The 25,133-nt window shown below is 39.8% G+C and overlaps 2 protein-coding genes across 5 annotated transcripts; both read right to left on the bottom strand.

Annotated features, from left to right (window-relative positions):
• Positions 1-1,061: 1,061 nt before the first annotated feature.
• Positions 1,062-10,092, bottom strand: golm1 (golgi membrane protein 1). Of its 3 annotated transcripts, none has more exons than XM_079552770.1 (11): positions 9,939-10,092; positions 9,027-9,168; positions 8,166-8,345; positions 7,090-7,144; positions 6,323-6,425; positions 5,288-5,399; positions 5,064-5,211; positions 3,327-3,536; positions 1,499-1,642; positions 1,227-1,325; positions 1,062-1,151 (listed from the first exon to the last, which is right to left on the bottom strand). In XM_079552770.1, the coding sequence occupies exons 2-10, from the start codon at positions 9,153-9,155 to the stop codon at positions 1,228-1,230; spliced, it is 1,179 nt and encodes a 392-aa protein (XP_079408896.1). In that variant the 5' UTR covers positions 9,156-9,168; positions 9,939-10,092; the 3' UTR covers positions 1,062-1,151; position 1,227. The 3 variants fall into 3 exon arrangements, with proteins under 3 accessions (XP_079408896.1, XP_079408898.1, XP_079408897.1); XM_079552772.1 differs by having other exon boundaries at positions 5,070-5,211; XM_079552771.1 differs by having other exon boundaries at positions 5,064-5,208.
• Positions 10,093-10,695: 603 nt separating this feature from the next.
• On the bottom strand, positions 10,696-20,483 carry LOC306960052 (G-protein coupled receptor-associated protein LMBRD2B-like). Of its 2 annotated transcripts, XM_079552321.1 has the most exons (17): positions 20,270-20,483; positions 19,917-19,957; positions 18,106-18,204; positions 17,855-18,022; positions 17,553-17,763; positions 17,397-17,471; positions 17,202-17,306; positions 16,956-17,133; positions 15,679-15,860; positions 15,459-15,592; positions 15,280-15,385; positions 13,710-13,807; positions 13,529-13,632; positions 13,398-13,441; positions 11,460-11,550; positions 11,267-11,354; positions 10,696-11,186 (listed from the first exon to the last, which is right to left on the bottom strand). In XM_079552321.1, exons 1-17 carry the CDS (start codon positions 20,441-20,443, stop codon positions 11,123-11,125), a joined length of 1,962 nt encoding a protein of 653 aa, XP_079408447.1. In that variant the 5' UTR covers positions 20,444-20,483; the 3' UTR covers positions 10,696-11,122. The 2 variants fall into 2 exon arrangements, with proteins under 2 accessions (XP_079408447.1, XP_079408448.1); XM_079552322.1 differs by lacking the exons at positions 10,696-11,186; positions 11,267-11,354 and having other exon boundaries at positions 13,398-13,436; positions 13,523-13,632.
• Positions 20,484-25,133: the final 4,650 nt, after the last annotated feature.

The raw sequence follows: 25,133 nt of genomic DNA, 5'->3' as shown, positions 1-25,133 counted from the left end.
GTCCAAGTCGTGAAGGTCCAAGTCCCAAGTAAGTCAATCGGTCATGGGGTCAAGTCGACTTAAAAGAAAAATGAAACAGAGTCTTTTAAACATGCGCTGCTTTTCCTTGCAGTCTGAAATGTAAATATAAAATAATATTTTTTATTTTTGATAGTGTCTGGCAGTTTTTCTGTTAGTGGTTCCCCTGTAATGCCCCAGCCCCTGTATACTCGGATTCGCCCCTGCTCAAAATAGATTCCGCGTAGCCTTCAGTCCCGCTGTCACTGGGCTGTGTGCGGATGCGTAAACTAGCCACTAAATGCCGTAAACTTTTTGTGAACGCCTTAAAACATCGAAAAGCACCCAAGATTTCTGTTGATTAATCCAGCTCTTACGCATCGTCGTCCTGGAGGCCGCGCTGTAGGTACAGTCCATTGTTTCGAACGTTTTCCTGTCCGTAAATCTCCACCTCTTCACTCCGTTTAGAAAACTTTTAGTGCATAAAGAAACACGTCGTATTTCCTCCTGCCTTTTTGCGCTGTATTGATTAGACAGGCATGTGGCTAATTACCATATGTAAACATAGATGCAACACTTTTACGATTTGAATCCTGATCTTTCGAGAGTTTCACTCAAATAAATAATAACTATATAGTCTCAGCAAGTCATTGAGAGTCATTGGCCTAAAGTCCAAGTTAAGTCTCAAGTCACAAACAGCAAGTCCCAAGTCAAGTCTTTTTGAAGCTTTGGTCAATTAAGTCTCAAGTCCCAAAAATTGCGACTCGAGTCTCCCACCTCTGCTGCTCTGACGAGGCAAAATGGATCAACTTTAAATCATCAAGGTGCGCCTCTCTTTCCTGTTTCCCTTCCTCCTGCTGCAGTGAAACTTTTCTCTCTGTGTGCTGATTAATTTCTCCAAGCTTCGCGTATACAGTGGGAAAAAAAGTATTCGGTCAGTTCCCCATAGACTTTCTATTGGATTTTTTCCCCCACTGTATTTAATGACGAGGGAAAGGGGTGCGAAAAAAGTAACGTCTAATAGTCTGGAAATTACGGTAATTGTATGGTTCAGTGAATTTCGTTTCATGTTGGATCAGTCTAAGAGATCCCAGCCTCATATCACAGGTGTCCAGCTTGGTTCAACATTCAGGTCAATCAAATAGGCCAAAAAACTGCGAAAGCAAACACATGGAATATTTGGCAAAGGAGTAAGAAATTATGTGTATATCATTGTACTGTAGAGATACCTTATATTTGAGCGAGTGCAGCTTGTTTGTCAGCTTCAAACTCCCCTTCATTTTCATTGTCCCCGTTATAGTCTGCCAGGTCCTCGTCCTCCTCTTGATCTGTTACACAAACAGGCAAAAATAAAGTAGGTCTTGAGTCGTGGCATTACTTTGAACAACACTACAACGCTGCAAAGGCTTGATGCTAAGACAGACTGACGCTCAGTTCAGGTGGGGGTTAAGAGGTTAAACATTATAACTCAACAAACTAAATAGCTGTAAACAAAAATGACCTAAGTTTCCCCTCTTGCTGGGCTGCTGTTTCTCCGTGTCCATTTCCTGGTCTTCAGTGTCATACTCTTCCTGCAGGTCTGCTTTGTGAGCACCGGTGTCGTCTGCCTTCCCCTCAGTGAGCAGCAGATCCTCCATCCCAGGATCTGCAAAATACAGAATCCATTTACAGTACATTGACAAAGAGGATTTTTTTTGTGACGTTCCCATTTTTATTTTATTTTTTATTCTGATCCTTGCGTCAACCAAGAACCAGGGGTCAGAAAGTTTTCTTGGGATTGGGCAGATGATCTACCTCAAAAGACCAGGGACCAAACCAGATTTTGGGAGGACGTTTTAAAGAAACTGCCTGTACTGTATGTAGTTTTTCCAAAAGTATTTACAGAGGGAGGAAAATGTATGTGAACGCTTTGGAATTTATCACATTTCTGCCTAAATTGGTCATAATGTGGTCTGCTCTTTATTAAAACAGTGTTACCTATTTACATTTTATCACATTTTTATTGGCCATAACATGTAAGCATTCACAGGACAGGGAGGAAAAAGTAAGCGAACCCAGGAATCTCGCTGAACTGCAACACTTTTGTAAAGAGGAATGATCCAAGATTCATCCTGATTTCTGGGTTCACTTACTTATTCAACGCTGTCCTGTGTATGTTTACATGTTATGGCCAATAATAATATGATATGGTATTAGTTTAAGCAGACACTATGTTTTCAATCTAATTATTTTGATGAAGATCAGACCAGGGGCGGACTGGGACTGAAAAACGGCCCTGGACTCTGACCAGCCTGGCCCAAATTAGCGTAAATGCGACACTTCCACAAAGACGTTTTACCCCCTGTCACGCTGTCGCTGCGTTTTTGTCACATTTTAGTTTTTTCATTACTTTTTTTGTGGGGTTTTTGCTATGTTTTTGTCCAAAAAAAATTGTCGCTTTTTGTCTTGTTTTTGCCATATTTTTTGTCACTTTTTAGTTGCTTTTCCAGCACATTTTTGTTCTGTTTTCATCCTCGTTTTCATCACTATTTTGATGCTTGTCTTCTAAGCTTTTAGATGTGGGTAAAGTTGGTTAAGGCGGGGGGTAAGAGGTTAAGGATAAAATTGAGAGGACCGGTGGCCTTAGAGCCAATGGCCCTTCTGTGCTCTTCCAGAATGGACATATGGCCAGTCCGCTCCTGGATCAGACCACATTTTATGACCAATTTAGGCAGAAATGTGAGAAATTCCAAAGTGTTCACATACATTTTCCTCCCACTGTAACTGACAATCAATCAAATAAATTACACTGCCTTATACATTTATTGATTCCTAAAGAGACACAATTTACTACAAAACTGAGTAAAACCAGCGATGGGAGCGCTGCACTAGGTCGACTCGTGATCTGTGTGGGATATAGTAAAAACATCAGGTGCTTTTCAAGAACGAGGACAGTGAAATACCAAAAAAATAGAGCCCTTCTGCAATTATACAGCAGGTAGCTTTAAAGGTCTCTCTAAAATAAAGGACCTCTTAAAGGGGCTAGATACAAGTTGGACATTTTCTACTCACTACTGCCACCTCAGGTCTTAGGCGTAACTGCAGCTTCTATATTAAGCTCGTGCATGACGGCACTTCTGACTTTTCGAGTGACAGTGCAGGATTTTAGAGGCAGTTGTGGTGAACAGGTCTGGGCTCATTCTACACATTAGGACATGGCTGGAACATGTAGGGGGAGGAAAATACTTAATACAAAAGACTAACCAAAACATTAAGTTCTTGCGCTATACCCCCTGGTTGGGAAACACTGGTATGAAACAAGATGGAAAGGTAATTGATTATTTCCCTACCATCTGTGTGTGATTCATCTTTAGCCTCCATTAGCTGGATATCCTTGTCCTCAGTAGTATTACTCTTCAAAGGTTTGCTGGGCTCTGCCTTCAGAGCGCCCTCTGGTGGTGGAAGGATGTCGGGCTTCACATCAGCAGCCGTCGGGACATCGAGGGGTTCTAGTTTGGGGATGGAGAGATCGTTGTCGGACATGTGAGCTGCCGTTGCATCTGTAGCAAAGAAATGGACAAGAAAGAGAGTTTAACTGATGCTGACTCTGCCTGAGAATGTTCATGCAGTGAGTGACAGGAAGAGGGATTTTGGATGTATTGACAAGGGGGAAAAAAAGAAAAGAAAAGTAAAATTTTGCTTTGGTATTAAAGATAAAAAAAAACTAGCCTGAACTGAGATCATTTTCTCCAGTTCGGCTTTACCCCAATCTAAAAGCTTCCTGCAGGGGGGCCTCAAAAAAAAAAATTCTTTGGGGGCCACATTATCATTCCTGACTGTGATGGGGGGCCGGGCCGAGTTGGTTATAACATAGAATTGTATGACCCAAACCAAAATGCAGCAGGCCTCATTGTGAAGTAGAGATAATCAGCCTGGCACAGTCGTCCCCACTACTATATCCACAAGATCAACACTTGATTCCAGGCACATATTTGTTTAGCTGTAGTGGTTAGCAGGAAGAGTAATCAAGTCTTCACTTTGTTTTAATTTGAAATACTGCATGTACGTAATGTGACCAAAGTGATAACTGCTTACACTTGTATTGCGCTTTACAAGCCTGTGTCACAAGTTTCTCAAAGTTAAATGTAGTCATTATTCATTCACTCCACACTCTGTGGTGGTGAGCTTCATTTACCACGTGGCTATAATGTGTTGTTTATATCCTGATCTCTTGTGTCAGTGCCCTCTGCTGGACATGTGTGGAATTCTTTTTTATTCGCCCCCTAGTGGCTGGAATGAGTGTATTGGTTATTTTGTTAAAAATATCATAACTCCGCACAGGAATGGACAAGAGACTTACTTTAGTTTTTTTATGACATACTCAGGGATTTGTGCTCTACAAGTCAGGGGCCGGATTAAATCATCTCGGGCGGGCAAAATCCAGCCCCCGGACCGTAGTTTGAAGACCCCTGCTTTAGAGCTTACAGTCTCCAGTGTAACTCCCCACTTGAAAGCAAAGACCTACAAAACTGACTACCTTTTTTGTCGCATGTTTTAGACACTTTTTCATAACATTTTTGTCATTCTTTTTTGTTGATTTTTTTTTGTTGATCACTCTTTAGTCGTGTGTTATTGTTGCTTCTCCAACACGTTTTTGCCGATCATTTGCCACTTCTTTGCTTTTAAAATTTAGGCAATGCCAAACTGGAGAAAATGAGCTCGGTTCAGGACGGGGTCAAGAAGTTAATCAATAAGAAGAAAATATTTGTCGTTTCAAGCTCCCATGTAAATCTATGGAGGTCACTTGATTTGGTGAAATAATAAAAGATATTATTGTGTGTATTATATTAGTTCTTTGCTAACGTTTAGAGACCATTTTAGGTTTTGCCTGCAGTGAATCACCTACATGTATCGCGAAGTCAGTCTATTGCTGCTTTACAATGGTCTTATCTTCTATTATGTGACATTCAAAACAAGTTCTAATAGTTAATAATAATAAACTACGTACGTTGTGAAACTGTTTGGCCTAATTTTAAACCTGTCCCGACGTCCTGGGGCGGTATACGTCAGCATGCAAAGCGTTTTACCATTACTTTCTATGATGTCGTTGCTCAGTAGTTCAGAGGGCTGTGACAGACTCGTCATGTGGTCACCGACAGAAGCCGCTATGGAAGTTTCCGACGCATTTGCCTGTGCTTGTTTGTCTTTCACTGTTTCGTCAATGTTGTTCATCTGCTGAAGAAAGACAATCCAAACTCAACCTCTGTCTTTACCTGGTGCTTTTCATGTTGCACTTGCTGAAAGGCCTCACCTGTGACGAAGCAATGAGTTTCTCCATTTTCTTCTGAGCGTCAAGTTTAGCAGCTGCTACTCTTTCGTCACAAAGCTCCTTCTGTGACAGCACTTGTGCATTGCAATGAGTCCTATACAAATAAATACATTCAAAAACATACATTATAAGGTTATTGTAGGAATGAAATTTTAAAAATCCATTAGCAATTCTCTAGCAACGGAAAAACTTGCGAAACTAGACACCCTAATGTACCTTAAAGTTTCCCATAGACTTTCTATTGGATTTTGGCCAAATACTTTTTTTCCCCACTGTATGTGTGATTTTGGTAGCTCTGTGATGAACAGAAGTGAAATAAATGACGATAAAAAACTTGTGAAAAGTCACATCTGGACATTTTATATTATTGCATTTATATATTTTTTGTTTTTGTCCGAGTGGGTGTGGTGTTGCGTAGCGAACAGCTGTAAACCCAACACTTCTCTCTCACTCTCTGGAGCGCGTTTGACACAGCAGAGCGGCTCCCATGGAAAGATCGAAACAGTCGAGATTTTAACGTTTCTCTGAGTTTTTAAATGGTTAAAATTGGTCCAAGGACGACTGAGAAACATCCGGGTTCAAGCCGAGAACCAGGCTGTTTAAATGCACACGCCATAATGAGCGAAAGCGATCGATAACACGCGGTTTCAAAACGCGTCAACAATGTTTTGCCTTTTCTCATAACGTTAGTGCCAGAGGAGAGACGAGAAGAGGAGTTAAATCAGAAAGGAGAGTGTTTCATAAAACACTAATTATCTACAAAAAAATCCGTGATTTTGATCAAAACCAGCCTGTTTAGCTTTGGATTTCTCAGGAACTGAGGCACGTAGAATTAAACTTTTCACCTACAGAGAGCTTAGATTCTCCCCTTTCAAACGAGCCATAGCATGTGTCCATAGCTATAACATAGAATATGCTGTGGTGCTACAAATACCATGAAAAATGGTCTGGATTGTTGGCACTCTACTGCTAAATCCCCAAAACAGCACGGCCTCAATGTGTTAATGAGAGACTTACATGTCATAGGTGAGTTTATCATTCAGGGTTTTGATTTTGCCTTGGCAACTCTGTAGCTCTTTCTGTAGCTGCCCCACGCCATCGTTGAGCTCATTCAATTGACCTAAAGTACACAGGAAACAAAGTGAGGGAAATAAAATGCCAGCAGTAGTAATAGTAACTGAGCTGTGAGCACTTGATTATATACGAATGGTTAGGAAGAGGTAAACTGTTGTCAGTGTGAAAGCATACAGTAAATAAGGACCCTGAGCAAGTCTCATTACTATCACATTAGTGGCTCTAAAAACGTTCACACCAAATCCCACCCCTAAAATATTTGACCTCCCAGACATCAAGCTGAGATACGGACTAAATCTAAAACAGGAATGAATAACAAGGGTCTAAAATAGGACAAAACCCCCTAATTTACATGCATTACAAAAGCAAAAGGATCACTGCTTAAAAAGAATAAAGTTTAAAATTGCTGATGACCCTGAGTGGCACACGCACCACAGTTTGAGGACCGTTAATTTAAAACATAAATAAAATTATCCCTAAGCAATGAATAGAAAAAACATGAAAACCAAATGCACAAATCCCCATTTTTCAAACATTGTTGTCACAGATTTGAAAGTAAGTTTGAGATTTTTACTTCTGACTTTTTTTTTAACTTCAGATCTGAATTCCATTTTGTCGTTTACACAGGGAGCACATGCTCTGCTACAGTAAAGGTGAAGCAATCACACATTTTTCTCTAGGGAGAGAAACTATATCAAATGCTTGCTTACCTTTCAGTTCTTGTATTATCTTGCCGCTAGAGGAAACATTCTGTTGAAGAATAACCTAAAAAACAAAACAAAAATAGCCTTTGGTAAGCTTAAAGGGACTATAGGGAGTTTAAAAATGTTAAAATTAAGTATTTTCCTTCCCCTACATGTTCCAGCAATGTCATAATGTGTAGAATGAGCTCTAAAATTCTGCACTGTCACTCAAAAACGTGTTACTTCGGGTCCGAATTGCCGTCACGCACGAGCCTAATATAGAAGGTGCAGTTACAAGAATGACCTGAGGTGACAGCAGTGAGTATAAAATGGCCAACTTGCATCTCGCCCCTTTAAGTACGAGATTTCTAAAATTCTTATTACGAAAACCAGCCTGGTTTCTTAAATTGTGACTAACCCAGCGTCATCACAGAACGAATATCTAGCCTAGTCTAGTGTGTCAAAAAATAGAAACCAGTTGTTTTTAACGTGTCTAAAGTCCAATGCTTTTCAATGGGGGACTAGCGGCGATATGGAGGCACTACAGCAATGGCGGCCTCTAGTGTCGTGGGCATAAAGCAAAGCAGCCAGCGGGCATTGGCCGTCATGCACGAGCTTAACATAGAACCTGCAGCTACTCCTAAGACCTGAGGTGGCAGTAGTGAGTATACAATGACCAACTTGCATCTAGTCCCTTTAACAATGTTAACAATAACACTGGCCAAGCAGCCACATGCTGGTAGATTTTAATTTTGACAGATTAGCAAACATTTACTTTCCAACAAGCCATAGTGACCAGTTAAATGTTATGCTGAATCAGAGTAATTTGCATATTTGTTCGATTTGGTCGGACTCTCTGAAAATATAATAATAATAATAATAAATATTTAATTTATCTAATTCAATCCAACTGAGATATTACTGACAAATATTGTTTTGCGATCAGCTCCATCAATTGCAGCTTTATAGTCTGCATTATAAATTAGACATATTGTAACTGGTTAGGTTTGAGAAAGAATAGTCAGAGAGCTCAGTGAGTAAAATGTTTACGTAAAGCCCCGATTGGCCTGATTGTTGTAGCTTGCGGTAGAGATATAGGACACCTTCTCCTGGCTGCAGGTATTTTGGACCCCTTCCAGCTGCCTCTTGTAGATACTTTCAATGTGGCTAATCTGCTCCTTCTGTCTTTGGATTTCTTCCTGGAACTCGGCCTTCTTCATCTCCGCCACTCCACGCTCCGCTGCCCCCCGCCGCACCTGGCCTTCCATCTCATACAGCTTTGTCTGTTACAAACACAGCACAACACATTAGGCTTTAAAGGGATATTTCAGGATTTTTGACATAGGGCCTCATTTCCTAGTTTTCCAGAGTGTTGCTGATTTCAGGAGATATTTTTTTTGTAATTCAAGCAGTTCTTATATTTGAAGAGTTACGTGGCACTAGGCTAGTGCAAGGCATTTCTATGGTATCAGCTAGCCTGCTCCACAGTGCACCTGAAGAAAATCACTTAACGATGTAAATGTCTGTGTCGATAGAGTAATTTTAACCATTTTGCATTTAAAACCTTATATTTGAGCAGCATCAGCTTCGTGGTTGTATAATCTACGCGGCGGCGGAGTGATCTGCTAGAAAATAGTCCCTCAAAATGAGATCATTCATGTGATGCAAGGTCAGTTATATTCCTAAAATGATTCTATCAACACAGACATTTATATGGTTAGTCTGGTGTTATAAGTGATGTGCCTCAGGTGCTCTGTGGAGCGGGTCAGACTGTTTTTAATGCAGGCTAGCTGATACCATAGAAATGCGCTAGCCTTGCACTAGCCTATAAGAACTGCATGAATTACAAAAAAAAATCTCCAGAAATCAGAAACACTCTGGATAACTAGGAAATTAGGCCCTATGTCAAAAATCCTGAAACATCCCTTTAAGGTGGTTTCGATGTGTATTTATGAAAAGCCAACCTGTAGCTCCAGGTTCCGGGAGCTGGACACCCAGTAGTTAAAACCTAACACTAAAATACAAGCAATAAGAGCAGCAATCAATAAAGGGGGTGATCTTCCACCTCGGCGGCCGTTCCCAAGTCCACCCATGGCTGTCCACAAACTGCAAGAGACAAGACATAGTTGGTTTTTCAGATTTTAGTGTAGAATATAGGCTTTCCTATGAAGGCGTGGACTAACACTATTTTCAATGAACACATCCCAAAGAAAACAATACAAATAGGCATTTTCATCATCAATATCAACTTGGTTCATGATTCTGTTCAACCTACACAAGAACCACAGGTATAAATGTCATGTTATCTGAAATCCAAATGGGTTGAGCCTCACATTATCATAGACTGAGATGCAGAGATTTACATACAGTACACTCCCAGCACTTGCGTGTGATTTAGCGCATAATTTATCCAGCCACTCTGAGGGATGACAAAATGCAGATTTATTGACTATTTATATGGTAAAAAAAAAACATCGGATTCGCGTTTCCCTGTCCGGCGAACGCAATGAATTAAAAAGCTATACCATAGTTATAGAAAGTGCTTTGAAATTCTCTTGTAAATATCGCCTACGCATTTGCCCGGAACAGTTAAACTCATGTATCCCCCTATAAATTGAGGATTTGGGAAATGAAACCAGGTGTGGTCATTTGTTTTTGCCCATAATCAGACTGTTATAAACGGTAACGACGCTGCGTTTAGGTTTTGAGCTAATGCTAATAGCAACAACGGCTTTTTCTTTTTACGCATAGCTTTTTGGAAACCTATATCGGCTCCAACACGGCATATAACATGACAAAGCTTTGCAAATCGTTCACAATTAAAGCTAGGATGATCGTGATATTTTAATAAAGGCTATATAAGGAAGATCCGTTACCCCAAACGACTCGGGCAGCTGGGGTCCTGTGTTGTGGCTGTAGTTCACTGGGAGGACGCTGCCTGCTGCTTTTGCGCTCTCCTGGGGAAGAAGCTGCTTCAACGGTTGCCAAGGCTGCTCAAGTATCTATAATTAGAATTTTTTATTTATCTAACTATGATAACAGAATACCTTGCAAGTATATCACTTGTAGAGAGAAGCATTAAATACCCCCTTGTCAATTGTTGTCTTGTTCACAGGAAAACAATAACATACAGCCCGATTACAAAATAAACGTACTTTACGCACGGTCCGCAAACGCACCTCAACAACCAAAAAGCGCATTGGACTTCAGCATGAAAATTGTCACTTTATTCATACTGTACACAGTACAAACACGGTATAAAGCCCACACACATTATTCAGAATAGAAAATCTACAAGTTCAAGATAAAGGCAGAGATTTTAGGCACAACGATGAGGGTGAAAAATGATCAAGTTTACAGGTACAGTACATTCAATCCCACCATATTCCAGTCCAGAAGGTTGACAAAGGTAAACACCAAGATATGTTTTTTGTTCTTCCATTAAAACTCTTATAAACATCTTATAAACGTGTTTTCACACAAGTGATTTGTGTATTTGTAGCACAAGTGACACAGTAGGTGAGTGGTTGGTGCTTTTTAATAAATGCAAAAAGGTCAAGGGTTTGATTCCCGAATCATGTAGGCCTGGAGTTTGCATTTACCCCATAGTGCATTTTTTCAGGTTCACTGGTTTCTCCCATCTAACCAAAACATGCACAACATGCTGATCCTCCAGCTAAGTACTCCTAAGCCTGAACCAAGGTAGGACTGCAACAGGTTGCTTTGAAGGATAAGTAAAAAGCAGAGGACACATTTACCTTTGGAGATTATTTAAAAAAAAGCCTTAACCAAGGAATTGAAATATTGTTGAAAATGAATGTATTATGAATATTATTAATTTGGAAAAAAAACACTTATTATTATTCAGTATTAACATAAGTGCAGGGAGTTTTACACAGAAGTTTTAGTTGAAACATGGAAGAACATATTCTGGTATTGGCTGATACATGACTGTGCTTTTATACTTGAGCATTTTTAATAAATTAAAGCGCTTACAAACCCCACACTGTAAAAATATGTGATGGCAGTATCCTGAAAATCCCACAGTACATGTTAAAAGTTAAACGTCATCAAAAATGTTTACTCTGGAATGGGAAATGGAGAGGTAACTTCCCACGGTGGCTCTGAAATTACAACAAAAATATGTTACAACTAACTGAGCACTTTACTATTGTATATTTATTGTGTAGAGGTGATGTCATACCTTGTGTTCGGTGAATCTTCGTTGCTATCTTGCAATAAACCCACAGACTGCTCTTCTAACGCCGAGTCTCTTTTAGCAAATTGAACAACTAAGAAACAGAAACAAAGCTGCTGTTACACTGTCACAGTTGCATTCATTTTACATCATGCACTTCAAACTATGCAAAAGTAAATTTTTTACTTTATATTCTTACCAGTGTTTTTAATTTTGGCGATGGCACTGCTCTGGTCTCTGGGAGTGGGAGCACCTCGGACTCGCTCGTCTGTGTAGCGCTCTCTCCACGCCTGAAACACAGTTTACTTTACTTTTCAGAGCAGGTATTAGTGTTTTCTACTCCACAACATCTAAGAAGCAGATTAAAAGTGAAAGAATTTAGATTGTGTCTTCTTTTTTTTGACTCTTTGTAGTAATCAGAAATATCTGAATACAAAGTCACCAGCAGACATTCAGCAACAGCACAATTCTTCAAAAGCAGATAATGCATGTCTTTCAACTGTTACATATTTTGTTGTATTTGTTGTAATTTTTTTACTTTCACTTTAAATATGTTTACTTCAGTAGCATAATACTTGAGTGAATGAATTGTTCCTGTGTCAGTACTTTCAATTAGCGTATTTTCCGGACTATAGGTCGCTCCGGAGTATCAGTCGCACCAGCCACCCTGGTGCACCATTGACAAGCCTCTCCCGGCAGCACGCTGTTCAAGCACCCAACTCGTTCCTCTAGCTGTGGCCATCGAGCTTTTAGCCCGTGATTACCGTAATTTCCGGCCAGTAAGCCACTACTTTTTTCTCACGCTTTGAACCCTGTGGCCAATATGACGGTGCGGCCAATATATGGCCACCAACAGGCACTAGAGGCGTCTCTAGCAGTAAACGCAAAAGTGAGACGGGCTTGGCGAAAGATTATGGCTGAACCTCTAATCAACGCTGATCTTGGCTGAGGAACGGTATCACAGACAACGGAACTGGGGGGGCGAGGGTGTCGGTCGCCCCCCCTCCCTTTTCCCTGACCCCTCCAGACCGTGTCTGATGCTCAGGGAGTTGAGCCGTTTTGGAAAACTGTTGATCTCTAGATCAAACTTTGAGTAACCGGCCTAGTGTGACCAGAGCGATTGATGTCTTTTTTTAAGGGACAGAAATGGAAATGTTACGGATGCACATGTATGCGCACGGCTGGTACTTCAAAACCGAATCAGACCCATGCGTAAAGTCTCCTCATCCTGTTTGTCAAACTGCAGCTATTGTAAAATGCACAGGATTTCACACATGGCTGGGGGCATTGACACACCTGATGTGCGGGTTACGGGTTCCCCCACGGTCCCTGCAGGCTGCCCGGATTCCGTCCGGTCAGTCGAGTGAGTCGGTCGCCACCACTCATTGCCGGCGTGCACATATTCATTAATCAGCCATGTTTCATTCTATCATCTTTACAGCGGGTTTTTGATGTAAATATGCAGCGGATTTTCATAAGATAAGCATCGTTTTGCTGCTTATGATCCAGTGAACGCTTTTGTCTTTTGTGGAGCTCAATGTCTCCTATTTCCCACGGCATGTGTGTCTGTGCGCGACTTCTCTGCCCCTCTCCTGCAGCGTCTGCACAGAGGGAGAGAGAGGGCCATGCACGGCACTATGAAAACCTGCGGCTTATATTCGAGGGCGGCTTGTATCTGTACAAGGCCGCAAATTTAGCTGGCGCAGCTGATAGTAAGGTGCGCTTAATAGGCCGAAATTTACGGTAGCTTGTTTTGTTTTCTTCATTGCAGTCTCTGCTTTTCGCCAGACCCTCACAAGTTTCTCGCTCACTCCAAACTTTCTTTCTTCTGCTCGATTCGACTGCATATTTCACTATTTGCAGCTTGTAATCTGCAGAATATGATTTTCTTTTTGGGGGTCTTTGTGTTCAGAGTAGAACATACTGGTACACAAGCCTAGAGCGCCCTATAGTGGCTGTGAGTGTGAAAACAACAAGCATGTGGAATTATATATTTTGATATATACAAGCACTGGAGTATAAGTCGCACCCCAGCCAAACTATGAAAAAAAGTGTGCCTTATGGTCCGGAAAATACGGTAAATACAAAACTAACACATAATTCCCTGTTAGAGGAGATTTAACATTTAAGCTCTTACTGATCCACGATTATCTCCCTCCATTTTCTGCTTTTTTCTCTTCTCTGTGAAAAAGAAAGAAACAAAAAATGTTAAATGTTTCCTCTGCACAGACAATTTAACTCAGGTTTAGTCCTAAAAAAAACATTTACCTCTTCTAATGATTTCTTTTCCTTCGTCAACGAGATCTGATGTCATTTCATCATCTGTAATGTACTGATGGAAGCCCAGGAGGTTCAGACAACGAGAGCCAAGTCTATACCAGCAAAGCCAGAGATTTACATAAGCAAAACACTATGAATGTTAAAAGTAAATGAAAAAAGACTGTCTTACTTGTAATATGTGGCAAAGCAGAGGAACAATATGAGCATGGGGTAGTAGATGTAGAAGCCGTGAGAGATGAATGACAGCAGACTCATTGAACCCATAATCTAGTAAAGTTAAAAGTCAAAGTTAGTAATAATAAAGCTGCACGAGTATGTTTTTATGTTTTGTAATTGTTACTTTGTTCGATGGGTGGGATAATGCCTGTGGTATTAATCCTAGCTTTACACCAGTGAAGTGAATTTTGAAGCATTTATATGAAGAAATTAGGGCCTGGGCGATAATGGAAACAAAGTAGACGCAAAAAATTGGAATGTTTGAAGAATGTCAACAAGGGCATGTTTGTGGGCAGAGCCTCAAAAGACCACAATGTGATGGAGTGAAGCGCTAACAACTTACAAAAAGAAATTAGTAAACCGCGCATTTATGAGAAAAAAAGACGATCAAACTTACAATTCACTGTTAAAAGTTTGAAGTTATAAGTTTAAGTTATACTGAATTAATCTCTGTAGAGAAATCTCTGTAGAGAAATTAGTTCTCTGCATTTGACTCATCCTCAGTGTCGCATGAGGTAACCTGTAGGAGCAGTGAGCTGCCAGGATGGGCCGGCGCTCGGGGACCCATCTCCATGATGTGGAGCCAGGCTTGTGGTCAGAAACACCTGGCTGGAGGATTAACCTATTGCACATGTTTTTGTAACCTACCACTAACCTACGCAGACACGGTGAGAACTTGCAAACTCCTCACAGAAAGACCCGTCCAGGTGTCTTTCCGTCACAGCTCGAACCCGGGACCTTTGAGCTGTGAGGCACGAGCGCTAACCGCTGTACCACCGTGCCATAGTCCAACTAATCCACAGCTGCAGCCTCAAAACATATCCACATGGTCCAAATAGCGATTGATAGTTTTTCTCTTCGAAGGTAAACTCTTCATCCCTGTGCGCACGTCCTGTTCCTCTGAGGCTCCCGTGTGTTTCTGTTTTGCCCTTTAGACGAGTTACTTTGTAGCTGATTTTACACGTAAAATCACCAGCTCCTCTCCTCATGCTGCCGCATGTGCCATCTTGTGCTTCCTGTTTGTTTGGGCCGAGTGTTTCCCTGGGATTGACCTGACAGGCGCTGCAGCTGCACCGTCCATATTTTTTTCCAGACTGCAACAGGTCTGGCCAGTTCTCCTCGATTAAAACGCACCACGTGATTATCGTGATCGACCTTTATTAAAATCACGATTAGATTAAAATTCGATTACTTGCCCAGCCCTAGAAGAAATGTTCGAATGTTGTCGTTCTGATCTTAAACACAATGGCAGAGGAAAATGTAGAGCTCCAAGGATTCAACTGGGACTCACTCATGGCCCTTATGAACAGTAAGGATGCAAGTCGACTGTTATAGAAAGAGTAGCAATTCTGCGCCCATTTCCAGTATGAAAGAACAATAGTTGTAATTTGATCTCGCAATATCTCACATATATAAATGTTTTAACTATGTTCTAAATGAGTGGTCTAATCTGTCATCTGCGCTTTAATTTAACTTTTTGAGCACAAATTCCAAAAGTCCAAATATCAATGGCAGTAACTCACAGAGGTGTAGGAAGTCTGTATTCTGTTTTGGTGCGAGACCGCTGAATCCATGTGAATGAGGCCAAGGAAGTTAAGGCACAAAGGAGGCGTCAAACGGCAAAATAACCTAAAAGTGCACATTTTTATGTTATTTAACTGTTTCAAAAGTGAAAAGTAATCAGTAACCAGTGAGTACATACATGCCACTAAACTGTAGGCTGTACGAGTCAGTCTGATGGTGTGGGACCAGGTAGTAGTAGTTGAAGAAGCGGATGCTGAATACAGTGGAGTAAACACATACACAGAGGAAGAGGATCCCAATAAAGCAAACCATCTGCAGAGGAACAAACAAAACACAATACTTTCAAAGATGACAGTCAGCAATCAACAATATATGCAGATAATATGAAATACACCCACCTCGATACAAACATAGTTGTAAAAGGTTTCTGCAGTCTGAACAAAGACTGCAAACAGGGAGAGCACTGGTTTGGTGCAGAAAAAGGTGCACTCGGACCACACTACGGTAACAGAGAGGAGGCACAGGAGAACGGCCAGCAGCTTGTAAAAAAACTGCTTCAGGACACACTCCCAGTACCACTCTGGAAAAGTGGAAAAGAAATGCATTCGATCAAAAACACACCATGACAAACTGCAAAGTCGATTAAATTTGTCTTAAATTTAAGAGATTAATCTCAACTAAAATTTAATCACATTTTCGTCATAAGACTAGGACCAAAACTAAATTCAAATATGTTGTCAAAATGAACACTGCTTCTCAGGGTCACAGAAAGAAAACTTCTGACAAAAAAAGAGTCAAAAAGTTCCAGCTTCTGTGCGACTAAGCTTCTGAGCTTTTAGATTTGGACAATGGCAAACTGGAGAAAATGTGTTTGGTTTAAGGGGGGGTTAAGAGGTTAACTAATGCTATACGTTTTTAATGTTATGGAAACTTTGTGTTGCTGCCCATCTTGGCCAGGTCTCTCTTGTAAAAGAGATCCAAGATCTCAATGGGACTAACCTGATTAAATAAAGGCGAAATAAAAAAAAATACATTATCTTCTATTTCTTTTTTCTATTATCTTCAAAAACCCACACTCAGCTCTGAAAACGGTCCTGAACGTAATATTTTTTCCCAGGAAGGGAAAGGCTATTCACCTTATTCCGCCCACTTTTGCCACTTTTTGCTTTGTCTCGGCACTTCAGTCGTACAGACACTTCGATCGAGCGCGAAGCCCGTATTCTCCGCTCAAATCTGATGTTTAGTAGATTGATTTGTGTAAAATGGCCAATGTTCACTTGCACCAACAAGTCAACACCGCACCGTTTCTCAGCGCGGCCAAAAAACGGCTTTGTTTTCGTGTAGTATTTGATTTTATGTGGACTTCCCCAGTCCTATGTTAACAGATAGGAGAAAAGGGGCGGGCACTATTAATGGCGGCGCCCATGCGAGCCTCTGAAATAAGGTGAATATTTGCATATTTGCTTTCTTAAACAAATCCAAATTAGCCGTATACCTGACTGACTCCAACCCTAAGGACAGTGCCGTTTACACAAAGAAGATAAAGGTTTTGCAGGAGTGAGCAAAAATCTGACGAATCAGGGAGTCGATATGCAAATGTGGCCTTTTCCATCCTGGTAAATAAAACTGCATCCAGAACCCACATTATTACTGACTGATCCGTAAGTGAACTCACCAAAAGTGGGGGTGCAGAAAAACTTTTGGATCCTGCTCGGGGGTTGCTCAAGACTGTGCATAAAATAGCGCACTGGAGATGTTTTACTCTTTGCCACATCTTCTAAATGAAAGGCCTGTTCTAGCAGGATGGGCCACTGAACCTGGATACGATTGTGCCTTTGGATTGCAGTGATCACCTGACATGGATATGCACATTCATTAGCAATATAGGAGATTTGTAATCAATTTATAAGAGCACATGTACCTTTTTGTGAAGCGTGACGAGCCCACCAATGCTAGGAACGACATTATGAGCGACAGGTGAGCTCTCTTTTTCTCTGTTCATTTCCTCCACGTACAAAGCGGGACACTGAGATCATACGGTGTAAATGATAAGACACAAATATGCACCGTCAAAAGGGTAAATGCTGAATTCATTATTTGAGCTTGTCCCTTTCACCTTTGTTAAAATGGTGTCAACTCGTTTTCTTAAAGAACTGTTGATGCTCACAGACTGATGCACTGTGGCCACTTCCTGGGAAAAAAATAAGACTGGTAAGCTTTGAGAGGGGACTCAAGTACACGAGACAAATCAATGTAAAGCGCACTCTCTCACCTCCATAACATTGGCCAAGTTCTCGTCGGCATCTGCTTTCTCTGTCGCCATTTTTGCCACCTTGAAGTAGGTCTTGTTGAGCAGGTAGGCCTGGTTAGAGGAGAGCCAATAGGAGCGCGGTATCTCCACCAGACCATAACCCAACAGCAGCACCAGGAGGAAGAGGCCCCACGTGTTAGCAGCTGTGATACAGACCGTCTGGAGCTCTGAGCTACAAAATACACACAAGGTAGAGATGAATGACGGAGTATGAAAACTCCTGGAACCACTGCATATATATATTGACCCTTTTATATACTTACAAAGTAAATTTCCACCTGAGATGAATCACAACATAGATGAGAAGAGACACAAAAATGAGGAGGTAGGTTCCATAATAGATTGCATTCTCGATAAGAGCAGTTTTCATCTTCCCAGTTCTGGAGAAAGCCCCTGATCGTGCATAAGACTGCATGAAGGGTATCAAAAGCCTGTGTAAAATCACCAAAGGTAATGTTATTTGGACAATGGTAAAGAAGTATAACGGCACATGTAAAAGAGTGATGGCACCCACCATGTTAGACACTGTGAAGTCCAATACACGACTCTCCAGAAGACTGGTAAAACGCCATCAGGGATGTAACTCCATGGCTGCACACACACTTTTGGGTCACTATGAAAGACACAGATTGGACTAAGTAGTTTAACAAAAGGTACAATAATGACATGATATTATTGTCATGGTACAATAGATAGATATATTACAAGAGCCTCCTCAGGGTTCTCTGTACAGTGAGGGCCTGGCTGTGCAAACTTGCACTGCGGGGGCTGTTTAACCTGTACTTGCCGTCCCCTCGGTCAGGGAGCTGAGGTAGGGTTGGGTCAGGGGTAAAGGGTCATGGCTACGGTTAAGGACGGCAAATGTGATGCAAGTTGTGTTTCACCCACACAGATCTTACACATAGAAACTAAAGGGTTATGGCTTTTAAATTGTTATATTGTTATAGCCTTATGAACCACTTCGGGCCCTGAGATCCTCGGGGTGGGGCCTCCTGGTGGTTTCCGTTTCAGTTTCACGCAGCAAAAGTCTGGAACAGCCTCAGAGAGGACGTAAGACAGGCCTCAACTCTGTCAATGTTTAAGTCCAGGCTCAAAGGACCTTTTTACTGCTGCCTATGGCAATTGATTGTATTTTAACTAATTTTAACATATAGATATACATATTTTTAATGTAATGTTTAAATCTAATTTTATTGTGTTTTAATGCTTTTTATTGCATTTTTTTTATTGTGTTTGTCTGGTGTTGCTGTGAGGCACATTGAGTTGTACATCCATACAAATAAACTTCCCTTGTCTTGCCTATATAAGGCATCGCACTATACAGGTGCTTGTCATATAATTAGAATATCATGAAAAGTGCATTTACTTCTATTCAACTTAAACTGTGAAACTAAAATATGATTTTTTTTGTTATTATTTTGATTATTATGGCTCAGCTTTTAAAAACCTCAAATTAAAAATTTCAGAAAAATTTAATATTTTGAAAATGGACAGTGAGACATAATCGTCAAAACAAAAGGCTTGACATATGTCACTTTGCATGTCATGAGTCTACATCAGGGGTCACCAACGTGGTGCCCGCGGGCACCCAGGGGCCCTTTGGGGCATGTCCAGTAGCCCTTGGGACTTTTTCTAAAGTGTAAAACACTTCATTTTCTTGAATCTAATTCTTAAAATGACAGTTATTTCGGTTCTTGTGACTCGGTATGAGTTTAAAATAAAGCTATTTTAATATAATATGGGGTCAATATCCTATAAGTGAACAGTGTACGTTTAAGTCTTTAGGATTTGTTTTTAACTGGTAGCCCTCGAACAACTTAATGCTCTTAAAGTAGCCCTCAGCTGAAATAAGGTTGGTGACCCCTGGTCTACATCATATATTAGTTTCACATTTTAAGGTGAATTACAGAAATAAATGAATTTTTCATGATATTCTAATTATATGGTGAGCACCTGTATGCTGTAAGCTCTCCTGTCAAACGCTTTGGGATTTGGATCGGCATAACTGGAGAAAATACAGTAACTCTAACCCTAAACATAACCCTAATCCTAACATAACAGGTTATGATATTGTCAACACCTTTTCACACTTCCTCTTTTGTTTATACAGATGAAACTCAGCATAATTGCTGCTTTCTCCCGGCAACCATTGCCATGTAAACAAAGTTAATAAAGTCTGACTTTTGATACTTTGATTTTGAGACAATGTCCTTAGATCATAATCATTAAATAATGGTGAATTAGTTACAAATATAGGCACAGGAGCAGAACCTGAATGTTTGTCTGAAGAAGAAAACAGCAAATCTAATGATACATGTGACTTACCTTGCAGCTGCATTGTCGACAAGACATTGTTTATAGATGGTCTGAAACAAAACAAATATATTACAGATGAAATAATGGATCGTTGAGACCAGTGATTCTAAAAACACAGGTAGATGTACCACTGCCGGTCATCTGCAGCTTTAGACTTTATTTATTTTATTTGAGATCATTTTATTTCTTCTTTAGAAATGCAATTAAGCTGTCTGTTCATCTGGTTTAGACGTGGTGTAAATAAAGTTTAGACATCATTTTGCACAAGTCTATTTTAGAGGTAGGAACAAGGAGGATGGTACAATTAAAATCTAATATACTGTATAAAGATGTATAAGGTATTACAGCTCAAAGAATCTTACCGTGCTGACGTCAAACGGCAGGATGAAGACGATGAGGAAGCAGAGGTACCAGGCCAGTAGAGTCCCTAAAAGGACGAGCCGCTGCTGCTTCCTCAGGTCTCCATATCGCTGCAGCAGGAACAGAGCCAAGAAGAAGACGACCACGACCACCACCGCAAGCACTTCGCCACTCATTATGGACTATGAATGGGCCAATGTCAAGGTCTCATGATGACGGCTGGAGGGACAGAGACACACAGTAAATGAGTGAGGAATGACAAGAATGAGCCAAGGGGCATTATATAAGTGCTATTATCTTGTTTTACACACGGGCTGGCCAAAAAACACTCAAGATTGTAGAAAACCTTCAGATTTCATAACAACATGTGTTCTTTGGCATATATTGTGGTCTAAAGAAGCCCAGATCACTGACTTAAATGATGACTTCATTTTTTCATGATACTTAGAGAGCCAATTCAGATTTCTTGTTGACTTGTGCAGGTTTATTTCACGTGGGGGGAAACACATTTTTGAGGTTGTGTGAATGAGGAAGTGAAAAGTGCTAAACAAATGAGGAATTAGGCCTAAATTGGGTTTCTGTGGGTTTTGGTCACATATTTGCAGTGGTAGATAAAACTTTTACTTATCTTTACTTAAGTAGAAGTGCAGATACAGGACCAAAAAAGTATTTACTTGGTAAAAGTATAAAAGCATGCAATGTAAAATGTACTTTATGAGTAAAAAGTAAAAGTATTTAAGAGTTTGATGTGCAAGATTTTTTTTAATAATTTGAATCAAACCAGGTCTAAACAAGTAAACCGCTAACTCGGGTCAAAAACAGGAACTAAACCACATCTAAACTAGGTCTGAAGGAGTAAACCACATAAGTCTAAACTGGGACAAAACCAGTTCATTGAAGAGAGGTCACTTTGAAAATAAAATATTATTACTTTTAACCCAATTTAAAAATGTAGTGGCCGAGAAAGTACAGATACAGGCTCTAAAATGTAGTGAAGTAAAAAGTATTCATCATAAAATGTACTTAAGTAAAGCAGAAGTATCTATAACTTTTAACTTTTAACTTTTAACTTTTTACTTTGTTACTTTCCACCACTGCATATTTGGAAGAGTTTGTTTTCTTAAGGAGAGACACTGGAGGCAAAACTCATGTTTTTCCATTTCAGGTTTTGGGCCAGTTTCTTCTCCTTTTCCTTTGAAACAAACACTGACTCAACGTTTCCGCTAGGTTTGCGTGGAAAATTGAAATTTCATAAGCGATTTTCTCAAAATACATTTTTCTCACATTGTGCACATCAGCAGCACCGACAGACGTCACACTTCTCATTCTTGGACTTAACAATATTTTGAAGTTTTTTTCCAGAGGGTCTATTTCCTAACCTGATTTATTGAGTTCTAAATAAAAGGCGAAATTTAAATTCTAACAGATTTTTCCACTAAAAAACATCTTATTTTAAAAAGAGATATCCAAATTCCCCTCTGAAAAGTCTTTGTAACAAATATGTCAACAAAATAAAACCATAAATATAAACCAGGCTCCATCCATTATTCAGCTTTCGTCATCAAAAATATATAGAATTTTGGGTATTTTTTGGGTATCCTTAATTGATCTCACAATGGAGAAATTCACTTGTTGTTACATCAGCTCTCAAGACACTCAGGGTATGCAAAATAGACAGGAAATGTGCAAACAATGAAATAGTAAATAGAGGTTTCTTAAAAACAAAGAGTAGAAAAACACTTGAAGGGGCAAAAAGTATAGATAATACAACATTAAAATTGAAACCGACCATGAAATGTAGAATATGAAAATGTCAGCATTGGCAGTGCAAAGTTTATGGTCCTCGTGCAGCAGGTGGTTGATAAAGTGACGCTGATACAGAGATTATCGCACGTGAGTTTTACAGAAGTGTTATACAGTCTGTCAGCAGCGGCAGTAGCGCCTTATTCTTATATGAAACGACCAACAACTTGCAATAAAAAATTTTCTCACATACATGTCAGTAATCTACAGCAAAAGTTTCAAATCGATATCTCCAAATAAAATAAAATAAATCCCTATTCACCTGCTGTGTCTAACATAACGTTATCACTAACCCTGTCAAACGGAACGACTAGAAACTGCCCCAAAACATGAATGTGCTGACAACAACATGGCAACAACAGACCGTTCCTTCTGGCAACAAACACGGAACCAAACACAAGATTCACATCCTCTCATCAAATAAACCAGACAGCTGTTTTTTGTTTTCTTTCTGTTTACAGTTATTGTGCGTCCAGCTCATGGGTCTATTATTAAATCGGGTCCAGCTGCTTGTACGGTCTAACCTCTTTGTTTACTATTTCCAACGCCTATAAGCGATTAAAAGGCGTCATTTGCGGTGTCGTACCTGCTGTAGTTCATTATCCTCTTGAAGCGAGTGATCGGTAACACGGTGTTCCCATGTTGTTCCTGAGAGACGTGGAGGAGGACTGTACACAACCTTTGAATCCGGACTTACGTAACTCCAGCGTGCTCCTCTTGTTGCTTGCGCTACGCCGCGCGGAATTGTGGGTGTTGTAGTTCACGAGATCGATTCAACGCGGAAGCTTTTTTTTTGTGTGAATATTATTGTTTTTAACCTCGGGCGCTTTGAACGGGTGAATTTTCTCGAGTTCAGCTTTACCCAAATCTAAACAGTGGAACGCCTCATTTCAATGTCATGTTTTCGTAATGTTTTCGTCAGGTTTTCGTCAGGTTTTCGTCAGGTTTTCGTCATGTTTATGTCAAGTTTTCGTCATGTTTTCGTCATGTTTTCGTCATGTTTTTGTCATGTTTTCGTCATGTTTTCGTCATGTTTTCGTCAGGTTTTTGTCATGTTTTCATCGTGTTTTTGTCATGTTTTCGTCAGGTTTTGATCGTGTTTTCGTCTTGTTTTCATCGTGTTTTCGTCATGTTTTCGTCATGTTTTTGTCATGTTTTCGTCATGTTTTCGTCATGTTTTCGTCATGTTTTCGTCATGTTTTTTTCATGTTTTCATAATGTTTTCGTCATGTTTTCGTAATGTTTTTGTCATGTTTTCGTCAGGTTTTCATCGTGTTTTCGTCAGGTTTTCGTCAGGTTTTCGTCAGGTTTTCGTCATGTTTTCGTAATGTTTTTGTCAGGTTTTCGTCAGGTTTTCATCGTGTTTTTGTCATGTTTTCGTCAGGTTTTCATCTTGTTTTGATCGTGTTTTTGTCATGTTTTTGTCATGTTTTCGTCATGTTTTCGTCATGTTTTCGTCAGGTTTTCGTCAGGTTTTCATTGTGTTTTTGTCAGGTTTTCATCGTGTTTTCGTCATGTTTTCGTCATGTTTTCGTCAGGTTTTTGTCATGTTTTCGTAATGTTTTCGTCATGTTTTCGTAATGTTTTTGTCATGTTTTCGTCATGTTTTCGTAATGTTTTTGTCAGGTTTTCGTCAGGTTTTCGTCAGGTTTTCGTCATGTTTTCGTCATGTTTTCATCGTGTTTTTGTCATGTTTTCGTCAGGTTTTCATCGTGTTTTCGTCATGTTTTCGTCAGGTTTTCGTCATGTTTTCGTCATGTTTTCGTCATGTTTTCGTCATGTTTTCGTCATGTTTTCATAATGTTTTCGTCATGTTTTCGTAATGTTTTTGTCGTGTTTTCGTCATGTTTTCGTCATGTTTTTGTCATGTTTTCGTCAGGTTTTCATCGTGTTTTCGTAATGTTTTCGTCAGGTTTTTGTCATGTTTTCGTCATGTTTTTGTCATGTTTTCGTCAGGTTTTCATCGTGTTTTCGTCATGTTTTCGTCATATTTTCGTCTTGTTTTCATCATGTTTTCGTCATGTTTTCGTTATAATTTTGTTTCTTTTTTTGTCTTGATTTCGTTGTGTTTTCGTCTTGTTTTCGTTGTGTTTTCGTCGTGTTTACATTGGGTTTTTGTCATGTTTTCGTAATGTTTTCGTCATGTTTTCGTAATGTTTTTGTCATGTTTTCGTCATGTTTTCGTAATGTTTTTGTCATGTTTTCGTCAGGTTTTCGTCAGGTTTTCGTCATGTTTTCATCGTGTTTTCGTCATGTTTTCGTCAGGTTTTCATCATGTTTTCGTCATGTTTTCGTCATGTTTTCGTCATGTTTTCATCATGTTTTCATAATGTTTTCGTCATGTTTTCATAATGTTTTCGTCATGTTTTCGTCATGTTTTCGTAATGTTTTTGTCGTGTTTTCGTCAGGTTTTCGTCATGTTTTCATCGTGTTTTCGTCAGGTTTTCATCGTGTTTTCGTAATGTTTTCGTCAGGTTTTCGTCAGGTTTTTGTCATGTTTTTGTCATGTTTTTGTCATGTTTTCGTCAGGTTTTCATCTTGTTTTCATCGTGTTTTCGTCATGTTTTCGTCATGTTTTCGTCTTGTTTTCATCATGTTTTCGTCATGTTTTCGTTATAATTTTGTTTCTTTTTTTGTCTTGTGTCCATCGTGTTTTCGTCTTGTTTTCTTGTTTTTGTTGTGGTTTTGCCACATTATTGTCGCTCTTTGTCACGTTTTTGTTGCGCTTTCATCTTGTTTGCGTTGCTATGTTGCCAAACTGTAGAAACTGTGCTCGGTTGAATTAGATAATTAAAAAACATATACAAAATATCAGTTTATTCATTTTATGCAAACATAAGTCCATCAGGAATGCGATCCCAATGACATAATTTACTTTATTTTAAAATGAGAACAGTCAAGTCTAAATACAAAAATAGTGTCAACAAGCTTTTTTTTTTCATTCAAAATGATACAAAAATGTCATATTTCTTGATATATTAGACTACAGAGCTTCTTGACTCATATTTTATGTGTGAGTGGCACAAAAATATGTTGTATTTTCGATAAATGCAAAGATTTAAA

This window comes from Gobius niger (genome assembly GCF_951799975.1).
Source record: "Gobius niger genome assembly, chromosome: 1".
NCBI classification, from domain to species: domain Eukaryota; kingdom Metazoa; phylum Chordata; class Actinopteri; order Gobiiformes; family Gobiidae; genus Gobius; species Gobius niger.
The sequence above is the reverse complement of the archived record's forward strand: the minus strand, read 5'-3'. Positions and strand labels throughout refer to the sequence as shown.

Bases quoted from the DNA above. Each gene is read 5' to 3' on its own strand.
- golm1 (XM_079552770.1), bottom strand. From the start codon at position 9,155: ATGGGTGGACTTGGGAACGGCCGCCGAGGTGGAAGATCACCCCCTTTA. The intron at 7,145-8,165 runs GTGTCCTATATC...TTTGTTTTTTAG, and splicing joins ATACCTGCAGCCAGGAGAAG to GTTATTCTTCAACAGAATGT. The intron at 5,212-5,287 runs GTGAGGCCTTTC...GTCTTTCTTCAG, and splicing joins AACTCATTGCTTCGTCACAG to CAGATGAACAACATTGACGA.
- LOC306960052 (XM_079552321.1), bottom strand. From the start codon at position 20,443: ATGAGTGGCGAAGTGCTTGCGGTGGTGGTCGTGGTCGTCTTCTTCTTG. The intron at 18,023-18,105 runs GTGGGTGCCATC...GATTTTACACAG, and splicing joins ACTTCACAGTGTCTAACATG to GCTTTTGATACCCTTCATGC. The intron at 15,386-15,458 runs GTATGTACTCAC...GTGCACTTTTAG, and splicing joins AGCCTACAGTTTAGTGGCAT to GTTATTTTGCCGTTTGACGC.